The 19,886-nt window shown below is 48.5% G+C and overlaps 2 protein-coding genes across 2 annotated transcripts; both read left to right on the top strand.

Annotated features, from left to right (window-relative positions):
* The first annotated feature begins 7,048 nt into the window (after positions 1-7,048).
* LOC109168436 lies at positions 7,049-8,467 on the top strand. Its single transcript, XM_019317459.1, has one exon. The coding sequence runs from the start codon at positions 7,049-7,051 to the stop codon at positions 8,465-8,467; it is 1,419 nt and encodes a 472-aa protein (XP_019173004.1).
* Positions 8,468-17,482: 9,015 nt separating this feature from the next.
* On the top strand, positions 17,483-18,412 carry LOC109168434. Its single transcript, XM_019317458.1, has 2 exons — positions 17,483-17,935; positions 18,068-18,412. The coding sequence occupies exons 1-2, from the start codon at positions 17,483-17,485 to the stop codon at positions 18,410-18,412; spliced, it is 798 nt and encodes a 265-aa protein (XP_019173003.1).
* The last annotated feature ends 1,474 nt before the right edge of the window (positions 18,413-19,886 follow it).

Genomic DNA, 19,886 nt, shown 5'->3' with positions numbered 1-19,886 from the left:
CCTCGTTAAAAGTTCAATACCGATTTTCCTAAAAAATAATAACAAAAAAAAAAAAAAAATTACAATACCCATCCGATGTCCCACTCGGATAGGTATTAAAAAGGAAGCCTCAAGGCTCCGGCTCCAAACATTACCAAACACCTTGAGTCGTCAACAATTGTCAACACTATTGAGCGTATAACCATTAATGTGCAATCCAACTATCAGCTTAGACTTTTAATTGAGATGGAGCACATGTTTCAATTTGGTAATAGAATCAGACCAAAGGTTCGAATCTCTAAGCGACTACGGTCCATGTGTCACGTGAGGAGGCGTAACACATTAATGTGCAATCCAACTATCAGCTTAGGCTTTTAGTTGAGATGGAGACTTAACAAGTATTTACCAAACTCTCCCTTAGAGAGTGTTTTCCAAGAAAAATATTTTCCTTGAATTTGAGAAAAACTTGATTTTCCTTTGTTTAGTTCATGGAAAACATTTTCCTAAAAAATGAGGAAAACATTTTCCATGTCCCCCTTGGTATTTTGTTTTTCATAGAAAACAAGTAGGAGAATTATGCTCTCACCAACTTTTCTTAATTACCATTATTATTATTATGATGATGATGATGATGATGATAATAATTAGGGTTGGGCCTGAACCGAACCGGTTCGGTTTCAAACCGAAGTACCGATCGGTACTTGGTTTGAGGAAAACCGATTGGTTCGGGTTAAAATCGGAACCGAAAACCCGATCGGTTTTTTGTTTTTTTAATAATAATAAATATATAATGTATTAAATGTTCAAAGTGAGGTTTAAACCCTTAATCATTTAATTTAATTATAAAGCAAGAACTTTACCCATTAAGCTATAGCTACATTTATATCCATATTTACATTTGTATGCTAATAAAGGTATACATTTTTCATTAAATGTTGTACACTTCAATTATAATGGATACAATTGTCCCTACTACATTCTTGTTAGACAAAAGTACCCTTATACCGTTATAACACCGTTACTATTTAATTCTAACTTTCATAACTCTATCAGTATGATCATACACATATATCTTTTTTCTTATTCTTTAATTATTATTTTATTAAAATCATTATATAATTACTTTAATTATTTATTATATTTTAATTAAATTTCTATGAACGGTAAATCATATATATATATATATATATATATATATATATATATATATATATATATAGGCACGCACACACAACAATATATGTGATCGGGTACTAGATTAGTATTATAGATACTAGTATTTGCACCCGTGCGATGCACGACCATATATGTAGTATATAGAATACAGTATAATATAATACGAACAGAATATAATGACTAAAAATCTAATAATTTTGAAACGATAAAGAATGCAAATTGATTACACATTATTGAAAATTTCTTTGTATACAACATTTTTAGTGGTACTCTGAAATGGTACATTTTCGTCACAAATCAAAATTTTTAAACCCCTAAAATTACTAACTCTTGAGACTGCTACATACAAATGATACAAATGACCATGATTAAAAATCGACCTCTTCAAAAGCAACTCGACGTTTGGGAGTGTTTGCCTTTGAACAAATAAAAAAAATACATCTTTTACAATAATAATTTTATCATCTTATAATATGATGATATGTATAATATATAGTAGCAAAATAAATATTATAAGACCACAAAATATAACAATATAAACAACATACATAATATGGCCTCTAAATATGTTTATACCTAAATTAGGTCCAAAATCTTAATGCATTAATATTACATTCAACCCAATAAAAATAAAAATAAATCCAAATCCAAACCCAGTCCAAGAACTCGACCCATTTAACAAAATATAAAAGCAAAATAATAATAATAATAATAATAATAATAATAATAATAATAATAATAATAATAATAATAATTTAACCCTCAGCCGACGATTCGTATTCATTCCCATCACTGCTTCTCTCTATGCTCACCGTGTCTCTCTCGCTTCACTCCCGATTCTATCTATCTTCGTCCTCCAATCTGCAATGAACCCTAAATCCAATTGCTATTGTTTATGTTTTGGTTCTTAGATCATATAAGGTTGTATTTCAGAGACGTAATCACGATGCGAATTGCGATTTATCTCTGAACATCAACCCTAGGTTTCGTACTTCTTTGTTTGTAATTTCTGTCGATTAAAGGCTCATATCTGGATTTTTGGAGTACTGATCATTTTTATTTTTATTTGTAGTCAACTATTAATATTCATTTCCTTTTATATTTTCAGTCAATTACTAATATCATATTCATTTTTAGTCAATTATTCTTTTTTATTCTTTAAGGTAGAAGTTTGTGGGCTCCTCCATTTAGTTGGATGGAGAAGCCATGGAAGGCTTCTCCATCTAGTTCTGTCCAACTGGACGTAGAGGCCTGCATGGCTTCTCCGCCCAATTGGACGGGACAAAGACGTTGGATTGTCGGCTTCTTTTATTATTATTATTATTATTATTATTATTATTATTATTATTATTATTATTATTATTATTATTATTATTATTTTAAAGTATTTTCAAATTATTTAAAAAAAATAAATGTAATTTTATCTGTTATTATCTTAAAGATAACCAGCATCAAACACTCCTATGACCTGTACGTCCATTTACTAACTATATGTGGTTTTGGTTGGTTGAAGATTTGTATAAGTTGCAATGCTAAAAAATTCATCACTTTATCATGTGTCACAGTAAGTGAGCATTAAATTTTATACTATTATAATTATTGCAAATCAAACTTTGAAGATTTCATAATTTTTCCTGTTGATTGATTATAATATCATTGGAACAGAGCTGTATAGGTGGACTACTATGAAAGCTTGTATACTCTCACTCATGTTACCTTCCAAATACTGTGAGTTGCAAAACATGCTGCAACACGGTTAGCTTATGAAGAAATTCACTCCCATTATAAAATCAGTGTGGAATACGTACACATGCTAAAGGGATGCATGGATGTATTTTGTGGATTAAATGCACTTTAGCATTTGATATTCAATTTTCTTCTCACTTTAACTTTTTCTCCACTGCAGGTCTTTGGTCATCTGTTGTATTTGATGCGTGATGAAGAGAATGTTGTCCAAAGATGAGTTGCATTAGCTCTAGTTCATTTCTCATCACCAGATGACCATCAAACTATTTCTCTTGATAACAATAGTAAGATATTTTTTTTCCATGATTAACTATAGGTCCGACTTATGTAACAATTATGCATAGTTAAATTATATTTTATTAACATATTTAATAATTTGATTAATTAAATTATTTTGTAGGCATTTGGAGGAAATACGTACTCTACCAACGAAATAGATAAGATTCGAGACATAACTTATGAGTAAAATACTTTTTGGAAGAGTACGTGTAATTTTTGTTTTAGATTAAATATTATCTTGTGTTGATAACTTATTATTGTGTTGAAAATATTGGGTTGATATTAAAGTATTGTATTATTGATAGTATTTGGTTGAAAGTGTGTTGATAATACTTTGTTAATATATAGTATGTTTATAGTATTCTGTTTTGATGATTTGTTGATAATAATATTGTGTACTGATGGTTAGTATTGTGTTGATATGTAGTGTATGTGAATTTTGTATATTTTTTTAAGGGGGATTTAAAAATAATAAATAATTTTTTTTTTAAAAAACAATTTGCTACTGATGGGTAAATACGTACAGAAGATTGATCCGTATAGCCGGTCCGTCAAGAAGTCATTCGACCAGTCCGTTACGGTCATCGTCCCGACAGGAATAAATCACTTGTGGTCAACCGTACCGTTCGTACCGATAGGCCTCGTGAGAAAAGAAGATGCTTTCGGATCACCCTTGGAATCGCCCCGACAGAAAGTCACCCGGGCGGTCTACCGTAAGGTGACCGGTCGGCCTGCAAGATGACATAGCCTGCAGAGCCGAAAACGTAACTTGCACGACAAGTCTTAGGGTCCAACTTCCACTCGCAGAGCGGCAGTGGATAGCTTGCAGGTAGGGCGGCACCGCTTCCTCGATCAGTCAACCTACGCATAGCTGCAGAGCGACCGCCTGACTGAGCCAACGAGAAGACGCCACGTCGATCCACTTGCAGCAGGCGCATTAAATGCGTAGACCGACTTAGACATTATAAATAGGAGGGTCTCCCCTTCATTCTGATATCTTCATCTCCATCTCATTGTAACTACTACTCACTACATTGCAACCCGCTTGTAACCTACTACTTATTACTTGTAATACTACACAGCCTTGGACCGCTCAGTCGTCGCCCGGCAGACCGACCGACTGACCGACTGACCGACGAGCGCTCTGTTCTACTCGTTCACAAACATACGTATTCGTAGTGTAATCGTAACCCCCGGTTCAAATTACGCTATCATTGGCGCCATCCGTGGGGACCTGAACGAGTCACTCTCTGTCCCGTTACCATTTTTTCCACATCTACCTCGCTTGATCGAAATGGCAAACAGCAGGAGGAGCCGGAGCCAGAGCTACGTGCAGAGGGAAGGATCAACCCGCCAGGTTGGACATCACCCCGACAATATGGCTGAAACACTCCCCGAAGATGATCTTCGAAGACAGTTGGAACGATCACGAGGACTGATGAACGAGCTCACCTCCAACCACGGAGGACAGGATACACAACCCACCCATCCGGTCGGACAGAATCCCGACCAGCAGCCTGGACGCACGATCGTCCACCCGACCATCCCAGTACCTTGGAATGGCGCAATCAATCCCAATCTTACGATGCCGATAACGTACACCATGCTACCCCCGACAGGTCAGATGTTGCCACCAACGCCGGGTGCACTTGGAGAAAACCCCATACAAGGAACACCGCAACAGGGATTCACTCAGGTTTATCAACCATGGTCTAGAATGTCGGGGTACTACGTTATAGCGCCAACCCCGCAAATGATGATGACCCCCCAAATTCCAGTCGTGGAGCAGCATCAACTAGTGGCTCAACCACCCCAAGAACACCAGCACCCGCAACCCCAAGATCGTGACCCTGAAGAAATCCAGTCAGCAGATCGGTCGCGAAGGTCTAATCGAGAAGAGCGCCAAGATCATCGTCAACCTGACCCCCCTTAGCGTGGGAGTGTCCTCGATCGTATCCGGAAAAGTGTATGGTCTTGGTTAGGACCCCAAGACGACTAGGACCGCTCAAGACAGAAATCCCAAAGGACCACGGAGACCGAAGGAAGCAGCACCGGAAGCGCGTCGCGATTCAGAGGAGGAGGAGGCAGGACTGGCCGGCTAGCCGGTCGGGTTGGTGATCGACCGGCCAGAAGGGAGAGACACCCGAGTAGAGAAGATAGTCCTGGCCGTCAGCTAGCCAGGATGCAAGAGAGGATAGACCGTCTACAGCAAGAACTCCGTGAAAAAAATGGCGCAAGTAAAGAGCCACCCACTTCACTGATCGCGACTCCTTTCACCGACGACGTCATGAACACACTTTACCCGCAAGATCTCAAGATCCCGATGATGCGAACATACATCGGGCGGTCTGACCCTCAAGAACACATCTGATGGGGTATGGACCCCGGCCCAAGAAGAGCAAGCCCAAAAGGTGAAGTCCAAGAAGGATGGAAGAGCCCAGAACGAGTAAGGCACGGCCCAGTGGGTGAAAGTTTGGACCAGTAGCAGGGCCGACAGAGGCCTGGACCGAGTCCAGGAGGCGGCCCAGGCCCAGGGCAGAGTGAGGACTCGACGAGAGCCGTTGCGCGGCATTTATAGCAGCATTTAAAGGGCTCGACCAGTGAGCCGTTGAGAGGCCCAAAAGAGCCGTTGGCCAGCCTGGTAACGGCACCTAACGGCCTTAAAGCATAATTAGCACTTAAGGACCTTTTAATGTGTTTTAACTCGGTTTAATGGAGGGCCTACTATATAAAGGCCCCTCCATGAATGTAAAAGGGAGGCCCAAAGAAGAGAGGGAGACACCATTTTCCTACTTCTGTTTATTACTTTCATTTTCTAGAGCTTTTTATTGAAAGGTGAATCCACCGATCAAGGTTGTGTTGGACCTCCCTAGGCCCAAAAACCTTAAAACCGACACTGGCGCCGTCTGTGGGGATCGAAACAAAGAGTCACGAGAAGAATAGGAAAAGTGAAGAGAGAAGAGAACTTTGCAACATGTCGGAAGGACGAAGCCAGGCCTCCAACCGTAACCGCGAGCCTGAGGCCGACTTAAGAGATCAGCTGAATCAACGGAACGCACAAAGTCAAGAAAATGATTCAGCGCCCCCGAATCAACCCCCGCCAATGATACCTCTCACCCCCGAACAGCTTCGGGCCGTTGGACGAGCTATCGTTGCTGAAAACCGGGAAAGAGGAGAACAGTCGACTTCACGACCACCGCCCCGCAATCGACAACCACCCCAAAGGTCGGAAGAAGGCAGACAAGGAGATCGACGAGCGGAGAACCTGCCAGCGTGATCGTTCCATTCGAGGCTGGGCCCGAACGCCACGCGCCAATCAGCGAGAGAGCGACGAGGAGAAAGAGAGCCCAGTCGCGCACCGGCGAATCAAAATCGAGAGACCGCCCGAGAGAGAACCCGTACCAGAAGGACTAGGACTCAAGCACGACAGTCTGAGCGACCCACTCGCAACAACGATTGGCCGGCCGATTCGAAAGTCGGCGAAAGTACTGAGTCCACGGGGAACCACACTCGGAACGCTGGTGACGTGGCTCACCTGGCTCGGGAACTGCGAAACCTGAGGGAGCAAGTGGAGGGAAGGACCAAATCCCCTAGACGAACGTTGCTTACCGCCTTGCCTTTGTTGACCGAGGTTATGACTTACAAAATACCCGGCGACTTCAAGTTCCAGGAGCAGGCCACTTTCGACGGATCTGGCTATCCGCGGGAGCACATTCTAAGCTATCAAGCTAAAATGCAGGTTTTAGGAGTCCGAGACCCTGTCATGTGTCGCGCTTTCCTGCCAACACTGAAGGGCTCGGCACAAAGATAATTGGTGGCTCTGCCCCCAGGGTCGATCCACAACTTCGAGGAGTTAGCCGATCACTTCATGAGCCATTACGCGGCCAACATCAAACCACAGAAAGATCTGACCCATCTGGGAGATGTCCATCAAGAGGAGGGCGAATCTCTCAAGATCTATCTGGCCCGGTGGCAAAAAGAGATCCAGTCCATTGAAGAGGTTGAGGACCAGACCGCCCTCACCTTCTTCATCGAATCTTTACGATCTGGGCAGCTATACCATGACCTACGGGATAACCGGCCAGCCACCTACGCGGAAGCCATACATATGACTAACAAACTGGCCAACACGGAGCAAGCCATGAAACACAAGCGACATCGAGAAGTCGGAGGATCCGTTAGAGGAAAGCGAACCCGCGGAGACACAAAGGAAAGGCGCTCGGAGCCAACTAGGCGACCTGAGGCGCGGCGCCCGTATGACAGGCCTAGCATCCAGCCTTATCGGCCGATTCCCCAGCATCCGGTGCATGAGGTGCAAGCGGTCGCGCCTCCTCCACCTCCCCCTAGTGAGGAGCGCGCAGTGAACGAGGACCCAGGTAAGACATATAAATACTATCGCTATCATAAGTCGTACACCCACAACACAGAAGAATGTTATTATCTGAAAAAGATCATGGAGGGGATCATCCAGCAAGGAACACCGCCTCCCAACCAGTGGCGGAGAAGGTCGGCGACCAAGGAAGACAGCGACCCCCTAGGGGCGGTCGAAGGCAGTCGCGGCAAACAGCCGGCGACCGATGAAGGCGAGACCAAGTGGAGGCAGAAGCCGGTTATCAATATGATAGTCTGTGGACCTGAGAGAGGCGACTCTGCGAACACCAGAAAGGCCTGGGCCCAACAATTGTACGTAGGGACAGTGTACGGACGAGAGGGTGGCTCGAAGAAAGCCTGCCGAGAGCCTATTGTCTTCACAGACAAGGATCTACCCACAGGCGAGACACCACATCGCGATGCCCTAGTCATTGCGATGGACGTGAATGGGGTAGTCGTCCGGCGGATCCTGGTAGACACCGGGAGCAGCGTCAACGTCTTGTACCTCGAAACCTTCTTCAAGATGGAACTGTCACGTGAACAACTGATCCCAGTCAAAACGCCACTCGCCGGCTTTATGGGCGACTCTGTGGAGGCTGAGGGATCTATCACCCTGCCGGTGGAGATCGGCAGCTATCCCGACGTACAGAAGCTGGACATGAAGTTCATTGTGGTCAACTTGGCGTGTTCTCACAACGCGATACTCGGCCGACCGGGTTTAGAAGATTTGGGAGCACTGATCTCCATTGAGCATCTCTGCTTGAAGTTCCGCACGCCGAGTGGGGTGGGTATGGTCCGTTGCGACAGGAGAGTCACCCGCGACTGCTACCTGCAAGCTTGCAGAGGCATGGGCAAGCATGAAATGCAGGTTCATGAGATCATAGGGCAACCTCTAAAGAAGACTATGAGATCATAGGGCAACCTCTCATGAAATGCAGGTTCATGAGATCATAGGTCGATGAAGAGAAAACAGCGTTCCTGACCTCGGATGGGGTGTATTGTTACCAAGTCATGCCATTCGGACTCATAAACGCAGGAGCCACGTATATGCGAATGGTCGCCCGGTTATTCCAGGACCTATTGGGAAAATCTATGGCGGCCTACGTAGACGATATGGTAGTAAAAAGTCAGGAGGAAATCAATCATGGCAGGGACTTGGCCGATTGCTTTCAGGTAATGCTTAAATACAATTTACGGCTTAATCCAAAAAAGTGCGTTTTCGCCGTGCAAGGTGGGAAGTTCTTAGGGTATATGGTTACTAAGAGGGGCATCGAGCCCAACCCTGAGAAGGTACAGGCCATTATGGATATGCAGCCTCCCAGCACCGTTAAAGACCTACAACGGTTGACTGGTCGACTGGCTGCCCTGAGTCGCTTCCTAAGCAAGTCGGCGGACAAGACCGTGGCCTTTTTTGAGGCTGTGAAGAGGAAGGAGGGTTTCGTGTGGACTGCCGAGTGCCAGCAATCATTCGAAGAGCTGAAAAAAATACCTTTCTACACCTCCGGTACTGTCCACCCCTCAGGTTGGTGAGCCATTGTTTTTGTATTTAGCAACATCCCTCAGGGCGGTAAGTTCGGTGCTTGTCCGAGAGGAGGAATGTACTCAGCACCCGGTATACTATGTAAGTCGTTCTTTGAAATCAGCCGAAAAGCAGTACACGCCCTTGGAGAAAATCGTTTACGCTTTGGTGATCACCGTGCGTAAACTGGCACCCTACTTCCAGGCCCACACCGTTCGAGTCTTGACAGATCAACCCCTGGGTGGCGTGTTATGGAATCTCACGTCATCCGGTCGGCTCGTGAAGTGGGTAGTAGAGCTGACCCAATACGAAATCGAGTACCAGCCTCGCCCGTCGATCAAGGGATCGGCCTTGATCGACTTCTTGGACGAGTGCACTGCAGGAGAAGAAGACAAGGACGCCATCTCGGAGGATGGCCCCGGCGAATGGTGGGAGATGCACGTGGATGGAGCGGCGAGCCGCCAACATTGCGGCGGCGGAGTCATGTTGATTACCCAGAAGGGTTCAGGCTTTATTACACTCTGAGCTATCTATTCCAGACATCTAACAATGAGGCCGAATATGAAGCTGTATTGGGAGGTCTACGACTCGCCAAGACACTAGGGGCAGGATGCCTACGAATCAAGACCGACTCTCGTTTGGTGGTGGGACAAGTGTCCGAGACCTGCGAGGCTAAGAACGCCCGGATGGCTCAATATAAGGAGAAGACGGTAGAGCTATTGAAGGGATTCGGCACCTACGAGATAGAGTATATCTCGCGAGCCGACAACACAGAAGCAGACATACTGTCAAAAATCGCTCTGGAAGGCGTGCCAGATCATCTTGTCAGAATCTGCCAAAAGGAGGAACTGGTCCGACCAGCATAGAGGAAGCGGCCCTAGAGATCCGGGCAAGTGACAACTGAAGAATGGGACCGAGTGAAGAAACCTGAGATGTTCTGGATAGAAGATATTCGACGCTATAAAGAGAAGGGAGAACTGCCGGAGGACCCCGGAGTCGCCGCCCGGGTCCGCCGCAAGGCTCCGTCGTTCGATATTATCGATGGACAATTGTATAAACGGTCATTTGGGGGTCCCCTCCTCCAATGCTTACTCAGAACCGAGGCGGAGAAAATTATGGACGAGGCTCATCGTGGAATCTGCGCAGCCCACCAGGGCGCCCACACTCTCGCCCAGAAGTTGGTTGTTCAAGGCTACTACTGGCCCACTATGATGAGAGACTGCATCAAGTGGATAGCCAAATGCGTGATTTGCCAAGCATTCGCTCGAAAAGATACTCGGCCAGCTACTTTCTATACGCCAGTCACTACGGCCATCCCATTCGCGAAGTGGGGCATCGACCTGTTGGGCCCACTACCAGTCGCCCCCGGACGTTTAAAGTTCTGTGTGGTAGCCATCGACTACTTCACTAAATGGGTTGAGGCTGACCCACTAGCCATTATCACCGAGTATCAGTGCCGACGCTTCCTGTGGAAGAAAGTAATATGCCGCTTTGGATTACCTGAGCATGTAGTCAGCGATAACGGCCGACAGTTCGACTGCCAACCCTTCGCCGATTTTTGCCGAAGGCATAGTATACGCCACACTAAGGTGTCAGTCGCTTACCCCCAGGCCAACGGACATGTCGAGAATGCAAATCATACAATCGTGGACGGAATCCGGAAAAAGTTGGAAGACATCGGAGGAAACTGGGCGGACGAGCTTGACCGAGTTCTATGGGCCTACCGAACTACTCAGAGGAGGGCGACCGGTGAAAGCCCGTTGTCCTTAGCGTATGGCTTCGAGGCCAAAGTTCCAGTAGAAGTCGTCGAGCCCACCCACCGAGTCCGCAATTACTCGGATGAAGGAAACGAGGAAAGTCTCAGGATTGAAAAGAACTTTTTAGAAGAGCGAAGGGAAGCCGCCCGCCCGCATGGTGGAATATCAGCAGGCTATAAAGAGATATCGAGATCGACGGATTCGCCCACGAACATTTCAAGTAGGCGACCTCGTGCTGCGAGATCGACAGGTGAGTCAGCCCACGGAGGGAGGAAAGTTCGCGGTCAAGTGGGAAAGACCTTATCGCATTGTCGATGTGGTCCAAACCGACACATATAAACTAGAGACATTGGAGGGGAAGCTCGTTGACCGGATTGGGAATGTAATTCACTTGAAGAAGTTCTACCAGTAAATTCAAGTTCTATCAGCAAAAGGTTAGCCCCGTGTATTCACCTAAGGTTCGAATTTGAATAAAATACCATCACTTTCCGCATCTTGAAAACAGTTTCTGAGAAAGAAAAAGCCTAAGGGGTCGCCTCGACTGAGGGACTCGGCAAGAAAAGATAGGAAACAAGGGCCCAGACCCTTAGACGTTTCCGAGAAAAAGCCTACAAGAGTCGCCTCGACTGAGGAACTCGGCGAGAAAGTAAAGAAACGATGGGGCACTGACCCTAAACAGTTCCTGAGAAAGAAAAAGCCTAAGGGGTCGCCTCGACTGAGGGACTCGGCGAGAAAAGATAGGAAACAAGGGCCCAGACCCTTAGACGTTTCTGAGAAAAGCCCTACAGGAGTCGCCTCGACTGAGGGACTCGGCGAGAAAGTAAAGAAACGGCGGGGCCCTGACCCTGAATAATTTCTGAGAAAGAAAAAGCCTAAGGGGTCGCCTCGACTGAGGGACTCGGCGAAAAAGTAAAGAAACGACGGGGCCCTGACCCTGAACAGTTTCTGAGAAAGAAAAAGCCTAAGGGGTCGCCTCGACTGAGGGACTCGGCAAGAAAGGATAGGAAACAAGGGCCCAGACCCTTAGACGTTTCCGAGAAAAAGCCTACAGGAGTCGCTTCGACTGAGGGACTTGGCGAGAAAGTAAAGAAACGACGTGGCACTGACCCTAAACAGTTTATGAGAAAGAAAAAGCCTAAGGGGTCGCCTCGACTGAGGCACTCGGCGAGAAAAGATAGGAAACAAGGGCCCAGACCCTTAGACATTTCCAAGAAAAGCCCTACAGGAGTCGCCTCGACTGAGGGACTCAGCGAGAAAGTAAAGAAACGACGGGGCCCTGACCCTGAACAGTTTCTGAGAAAGAAAAAGCCTAAGGGGTCGCCTCGACTGAGGGACTCGGCGAGAAAGTAAAGAAACGACGGGGCCCTGACCCTGAACAGTTTCTGAGAAAGAAAAAGCCTAAGGAGTCGCCTCGACTGAGGGACTCGGCGAGAAAGGATAGGAAACAAGGGCCCAGACCCTTAGACGTTTCCGAGAAAAAGCCTACAGGAGTCGCCTCGACTGAGGGACTCGGCGAGAAAGTAAAGAAACAACGGGGCACTGACCCTAAACAGTTTCTGAGAAAGAAAAAGCCTAAGGGGTCGCCTCGACTGAGGGACTCGGCGAGAAAAGATAGGAAATAAGGGCCCAGACCCTTAGACGTTTCCGAGGAAAAACCTACAGGAGTCGCCTTGACTGAGGGACTCGGCGAGAAAAGATAGGAAGCCAGGGCTTAAGACCCTTAGACATTTTTCGAGGACAACCCGACAGGAGTCGCCTCAATAAGGGACTCGGCGAATGAAAAGACAAGTGCACTAAGAGTCGCCTGGATATAAGGGTTCAACAGAGGCAATCACAATACATAAACAGGAATCACATAAGTAGAAGAAAGGTGCAAGAGGAACTTTAAGGAGTTTTCATTCATTAAAAAGTCTGAAGGGGAGACCAACCCTTACAAAAAAGATTGTTAAAAAGCCCTAAACTATGGGGGAGGGGGTGTCGACAGCGACTTCCTCGACTCGTTCTTCTGCCGATGTTCCAGCCGGGGGAGCGGGTGAAGGGTCTTCCACTATAGGAGGTGGTTTAGCTGTTGCCGCTGGACTCGCCATAGGAGGAGCCATTGGATCTGCGGTCGCCGCGGGTGCATCAGCAGCCGGCAGGGGATCAAGTACCGGCTTAAGACCCAAGCTCTCTGGAGTGAAGGTCAAGTCGCGAGCTAGTAAGAGGGCGTGGATTTCCAGCTGCGCTTCACGATAGCCCAGACGGTAGTCACGCTTGCCCAGATCCAGAAGGTATTCATCTCCTTCTGGAGTCGCCAACCACTCCTTTGCCACCTCCTCCTGCCGTCTTGTCACCGCCAACTTCACGTCTGCCTCGAAGGCAGCTGACTTTTTGTAGTCGGCGATCGAGGTAGTGGCGATGGCTACCACCTTGTCTCGCTCTTCCTCCCACTGGCGGGTGACCCTCAGCAGCTCGGCGGTGTGGACCTCCCTCGTCTTGGTGTAAACCGCCTGTTCCTCCAGGCAAGCCTCCTCTGACTGGCGTAGACGAGTGGTGAGAGAATGCATTGTGGTCTTAAGCGCCCGCATCCGTTTCCGCAGCTCCAGCTGGAAGGTAAGGTTCTGGAAGAAGGAAGACACGTTAGCAACTGTTGGGAGAGAGGAAATCATAGAGAAAGTCTGGGATACTTACGCGGTAAGACTGTCGTAGGGAGGCCTCCAGGATGTACTCATCCTGCATCTGGCTCGCTGCTTCGAAGTCCTTAGGAAGAAGGACGTGCTCGGCCCAGTTTTGGACCGAGTAGCTGCCCTGCCAGATCTGGGCATTCTCTTCGAGTTCCAGGCCCAGTCGGATCTTCTTGGGAGGCGGCGTGTCCGACTGCTCCAATGGTCGCTTGGAGCATGGGCTCTCTATTGGAGCCGGAGGCAGCAGCCTAGAGGGAGAAGCAACGGGAGACGGCGACAGATCCATCACGTTCCTCGGTAGAGGTGGAGTCGCCCTAGGAGCCGGAAAAGGGAAAGATGGGGAAGTCGCTGGAGCACCCGTCGTTCGTTGCGACAGTCCGGTGTAGGGATCTCGGGTGGTCGGCCATGTCCGGTGTAGGGATCTCGGCTTCGTCCAAGCTCGTGGAGTCGGAGTCGTATGGACTTGCGTAAGAGAAAGTTAAAGGGTCAGCAGTCGGATCAAATAAGGAGATTAGGGAAAGAGAAGGTCGCGAAAAGCTACCTGTGGTGGCCGCGCCGGCTGGCAAAAGGCCCCATTTCGCCATGGCCTGTACTCGAGACCAGTACTTGACAGAGTAAGGTACAAAGCTCTTCAGGAACTCGGCACCCTGGATCGCGTCGTGGGTGAAGACAGCGCGCCGGGAGCAGGGTTTGAAGAGGGCAGCCGGCCATATGGTAGGGAAGGTGAAGGCAGTGAAAGAAGGGCGGGCGAAGAAGAAATATGGCTTCCAATCCTTTATGGAGTCTGGAAGACCCTCGAATAACTGACGCTCAGGACGGGCAGAGACTTGGACAAAACCCGGGGAGTGCGAGCCGACCTTGTTGACCGTAAATAAGAATCTAAAGAGATCTAGGTCGGGCTTACAAAGCCACCAGTGACATAAATTGATGAAACAGGCGAGAAGGCGGTGCAAGTTGGGCACGAGCTGACCCGGAACCAGGTTATAGTGGCGGTAGAAGAGAGAAAGAAAGGGAGAGGGTGGCACTCGAAAACCGAAAGTCACCGAGTGCAAGTGTACCAATACAACCATCCGGCGGGTCGTAGATTAACTGGCTTTCCGGGGAAAAAACGGTGGCTGAAGGCCCAAGAAAGAAGCGGGCCATGTCGAGGTCCGCCTTAGAAACCTGTGACGGAAATCCCGCCGGCCGGGGTATGGAGTCAAATTTACCCCTCGGCCGTTGGGCGCCCTTGGGAAGAGCTGCCACCGTCGTGAGAGGGGCCGGGCTCAGAGGAGTGACCGCCCCTGAGGATGAAGGGGCCGGTTGAGACGAAGACACCGATGGAGGACCAGACGGATCTCCATACGGCGAGGAGGAGTGGAGGAAGAAGATGAAGATGAAGATGAGGACGTAGAGGCGGGAGATTCCGCCGAGTGGCGAGAAGAAGAAGAAGAGGGAGAAGAAGACATGTCGATGGGAGGTGAGAGGACGTTTGCAATTAATACCCTCGAAAAGCGGAACGACGGTTGAGGCCTAGGGTTAGCCTAAGACGGCGCGTCTGGCCTCGGCCTAGGACGAGTAGAAATGACCCGGCCTATTAATGTAAGGCCCATCGTAGGTCACGGCCTCTGGGCTGCCTGGGTACGGGTCGAAGGCATCTCAAGAAGGATCGCTGGGCCAGGCCCACTGGTCGGTATAAGTAGCTCCGGATGAGCAAGGCCGAGTCCATTGGTCGATTCAGGAGTTGACGTCGACCTCACGATGAACAAGTAAAAGACGAAAGAATGACAATTTATTAATCATAAAGGGATAAGGGCCAACATCTCGGCCAAAGCTACAAGACAAAAGAAAAGACAGGTCACGAATCAGTCTTCTCTTCTGCTGGGCGAGTAGGAGGCGGGCCTTCCAGGAAGAACTGAGGACGAAAGGGCAGAGGAGTCGGCTCTGACTCCGGCATATCATCCAAGTAGACGGTAGGCTTCCCGTCATCAATCATTTGGAGGGGCCTCTCAAGGGCGCTGGGAGACATGGCCACCCCAAAAAGAGGAGGAACCTCCCACACTTCTTCCTCATCCAGTGCTGGCTCTTCCACTACGGACTCCACTCGGCGCTCGGTCAAATCTGTAGGAACCAAGTCCAACATATCCGGTGGCACCACGATGGGATCAGAGGTCGAGTCGCCCACCAGATGTCCACCGTTGGCTAGCCTCTGAAGTCGTAGCTTCTCCAGACGAGCGTGCTCCTTGTTGCGAATGGAAAAGCGACGATCGCCGATTCGATAGCTCATGATCAGAGTTGTTGGAGTAAAGAATGGTATGAAACATGAGCGAAAAGAAGCCCCTTATATAGCCAAAGGGGGACAAATATCCAGGCGAAAATCATGGGGAGAATCGTAACTGCCATCTTTGGGCAGGATTAGACGGAGTTCAGGAATCTTTGTCAGAGAACGGTTTCATCAACTTCGCTTGGGAAGAGGGAGATTCGCACTTTAATCGAAAAAGTAAGATATCTCAGGGATACGGAAGAGATCGCGAATGTCAGACCTTAGGGTCAAGCATCAGGCCGACTCGAAGACCGGTCGGCCAGTGAGCCTGGGCGAGTGCAAAACAGAATCTCGAAAAGAAATAAAAGATAATATTATTAATCAGAAAGGCGGTACACAGATCAATGAGCTTACTACATCAACATGTAAAATATATAAGTGCTCCTTTCATAGCCCTCCCTTGAAACTTCGCTGGCAGACTCCGGTCAGCACGATCACTCGTCGGGAGAAGAAGGCTCATCCCGAGAGAACATCTCCTCCGATGGTCCGGTAGGAAACGAACAGAAGGAATCCCAGAAAGCCGACATAATAGGCGGCACGACTGGAGCCACGTCGTCCGGGTATAGCTCCAAGTAGCGAGCGAAATCAGCATCGGTCAACAGATCAGTCGCCGGCCCATCCAAATCGTCGAGTGGGATAGTGAAGGTCATGCGGAAGGCTAGTTGCTCTAGAACCGCCACCTCGACGAAGGACTCGTCTTGTGCAGTAACCTTGGCCATAGTTGGAGGCGGGGGGTCGGCCGAGGTCGGAGTGTTCGCCGCGGAAGAAGGAGCAGTGGTCGGCGGCTGAGAAATAGAGGAAGCGGCACCAACATGAGGCCTTCGGGAAGAAGGTCGAGGAGCCTTCTTCTTGCCCTCTCTTTCTGACCTCGACCGCTTAGAGGGAAGGGGGCGACGAGGCGACCCAAAGTCTATCTTCTTTCCTTTCATAGGGGACCGACCCATGATTGATCAGAAGGAGGTGATGGAAAATGGAAAAACCAGAGTGTTATTTATAGGCTCCCCAGAGAGAGGGGAGGAATCTAAACGGCTCCGGTGAATCGAGCGAAATTGCGAAGAATCTGGGCGTTACTCGGACAATTAAATAGAAGATTCGCTGATTAAGAGGAAGAGAAATATTGCTACTTTCCCATACCCGAGTTAGAGGACCGGGTATGAGAAAGTGAGGGACTAGTTGATGGGGTATGGACCCCGGCCCAAGAAGAGCAAGCCCAAAAGGTGAAGTCCAAGAAGGATGGAAGAGCCCAGAACGAGTAAGGCACGACCCAGTGGGTGAAAGTTTGGACCAGTAGCAGGGCCTGACAGAGGCCTGGATCGAGTCCAGGAGGCGGCCCAGGCCCAGGGCAGAGTGAGGACTCGGCGAGAGCCGTTGCGCGGCATTTATAGCGGCATTTAAAGGGCTCGACCAGTGAGCCGTTGGCCGGCCCGGTAACGGCACCCAACGGCCTTAAAGCATAATTAGCACTTAAGGACCTTTTAATGTGTTTTAACTCGGTTTAATGGAGGGCCTACTATATAAAGGCCCCTCCATGAATGTAAAAGGGAGGCCCAGAGAAGAGAGGGAGACACCATTTTCCTACTTCTGTTTATTACTTTCATTTTCTAGAGCTTTTTATTGAAAGGTGAATCCACCGACCAAGGTTGTGTTGGACCTCCCTGAGCCCAAAAACCCTAAAACCAACAACATCGATATGTATTACGGCAACATGTTGATGTTAGGGGTGAGCGACGCAGTCATATGCAGAGCTTTCTTCGCCACCTTGGCTGGAAAAGCGGCCGAGTGGTTTAGAAAGTTGGAGCCACGGTCGGTTGGAAATTTCAGCCAGCTAGCTGACAAATTTGTGAGACGATTTGCAGTCAGCAGATTGAAAAAGAAGCCCTACACCTATCTTAATCCAGTCAAGCAGGACGTGGGAGAAGCCCTGTCCATTTTCTTACAAAGGTGGGATCGTGAGGTCGAACAGGTAGAGCCCATGGAAGATCAGGCGACGATCCACGCTTTCCTCACGCCATTTCGCTCCGGGGGACTCTACTACGACCTCATCTTCAATCCCCCCAAGACCTACGAGGAAGCAATCACCCGGGCCAGACACCATGCTGATGTCACAGAGGCTAACTTGGCCAAGAGACGGGACGAGCAGCCGGTCGGTCGGGATAGAAATCATGACCCAAGGAGGGACCGACAGCGTTTCAAGCAACGTGGTTGACCGAAAGACGGACCGCGATTCACTCCATTAACCAGATCCCTAGTGGAAGTTTTGCAATATGCCGAACAGTGCAACCTGGTCCACCCGCCAGAACCAATACCTGAAGGAACAGACAAGAACAAGTATTGTGCTTTCCACAAGACCAAAGGCCATGACACGGCGGAGTGCATAGCCCTACGCCTGGTGATTGAACAACTCATTCAGAATGGAGAGTTGGATCAGTTCGTGAAAAAGAACGAACAAGACAAGGAGAAGTTCAAGAAGAACGTGTGGAAAAGGAACCCCAGGGAGCAATCCAAGGCACCCGGTCCGCGCGGGTCATCTGATGATAAGGCGATCGGAAAGAAACCTATGATCAACGTCATCTATGGAGGCCCGGAAGGCGGAGACTCTTCACGTCAAAGAAAGCAATAGGCAAGGAATTTGTATGTCGGGTCAGTCCACTCGGAACCCCGGGAGAAAAAGAGGCGTGTAGAGCCGATTTTCTTCACTGACGAAGATCTTCCCATCCGCGGGGAAGCCCATAGTGACTCACTTTTCATCACGATGGACATCAATGGGACGGAAGTCCAACGAGTGCTAGTTGACACAGGATGTTCGGTGAACATTTTGTACTTCGACGTTTTCACTCGGTTGGGTCTAACGACCGACCAGCTGATTCCTATTCGGACCCCGCTATCAGGTTTCACCAGTGACTCTATAGAGGTAGAGGGAGTCATCATCTTGAATGTGGAATTAGGCGTCCAGCCAAATATCTTGAGGACTATCATGGAATTTGTGGTAGTCAAATTGAAATGTGTTCACAACGCAATACTCGGTCGACCGGGTATCTCCCAAACGGCCGCCGTCATATCAATGAACCACCTATGCATGAAGTTCCACACGCCAAACAGGATCAGAGTGGTTCGTGGAGACCAACGAGCTTCCCGTCAGTGCTACATACAAGTAGTCAAGTAGACCGACCGCGAAGAGGCTAGGATCCATACCATATCCCAGCAAGTTGACGGAGGTGAAGAAAAGGAGAGACCACAACTAGCTTCAGAGATGGAAGATATTGTGTTTAACCCCAACCGGCCGGAGTAGGTAGTTAGGATTGGTCAGAACCTACCGGTCGGTCTACGGGAAGACGTCATCGGAGTATTGCAGAAGTTCAAAAATATCTTTGCTTGGGGACCAGAGGACATGCCTGGTGTCGACCGGTCGGTCATATGTCATCGATTATCTTTCCAACCGGGCTTCAAGCCAGTCAAGCAGAAGAAGAGGTATCTATCAAGTGAAAGAAGAGAGTTCGTGAAGAAGGAGACCACCACCCTCTTGTCGGTAAGACACATCCGAGAAGTGATCTACCCGGAGTGGCTAGCAAATGTGGTACTCGCGCCCAAACCCCCTACGTGGAGGATGTGAGTAGACTACACTGATCTAAACAAAGCTTGCCCGAAGGATCCATATCCGCTACCAAATCCCGACCAGATGGTTGACGAAACGGCCAGTTGTGAGCTGCTAAGTTTCATGGACGCCTTCAAAGGGTACCATCAGATTTTCATGTGCAAGGAGGATGAAGAGAAGACTGCTTTCATAACCCCTGACGAAGTATACTGCTACGTGGTAATGGCATTCGGTCTACGGAACTCCAGGGCCACCTACAAACGAATGGTAAAGAAGTTGTCGAAGGGGTTGCTTGGGTCGACCATGGAGGCGTATGTTGACGATATGCTCGTCAAGAGCCGATCGAAGGAGAGCCACCCAGCCGACCTGACTCGGGCATTCAAAGTGATGGAGACTTTCAACTTAAGCCTGAACCCGAGTAAGTGTGCTTTCGCCGTCCAAACATGAAAATTTTTGGGGTTCATGATGACAGGGCGAGGGATTGAGCCGAACCTCGAGAAGG

This window comes from Ipomoea nil, unplaced genomic scaffold, assembly GCF_001879475.1.
Source record: "Ipomoea nil cultivar Tokyo-kokei standard unplaced genomic scaffold, Asagao_1.1 scaffold3199, whole genome shotgun sequence".
Taxonomy (NCBI): domain Eukaryota; kingdom Viridiplantae; phylum Streptophyta; class Magnoliopsida; order Solanales; family Convolvulaceae; genus Ipomoea; species Ipomoea nil.
This window is presented reverse-complemented; position numbering and strand designations above follow the sequence as displayed.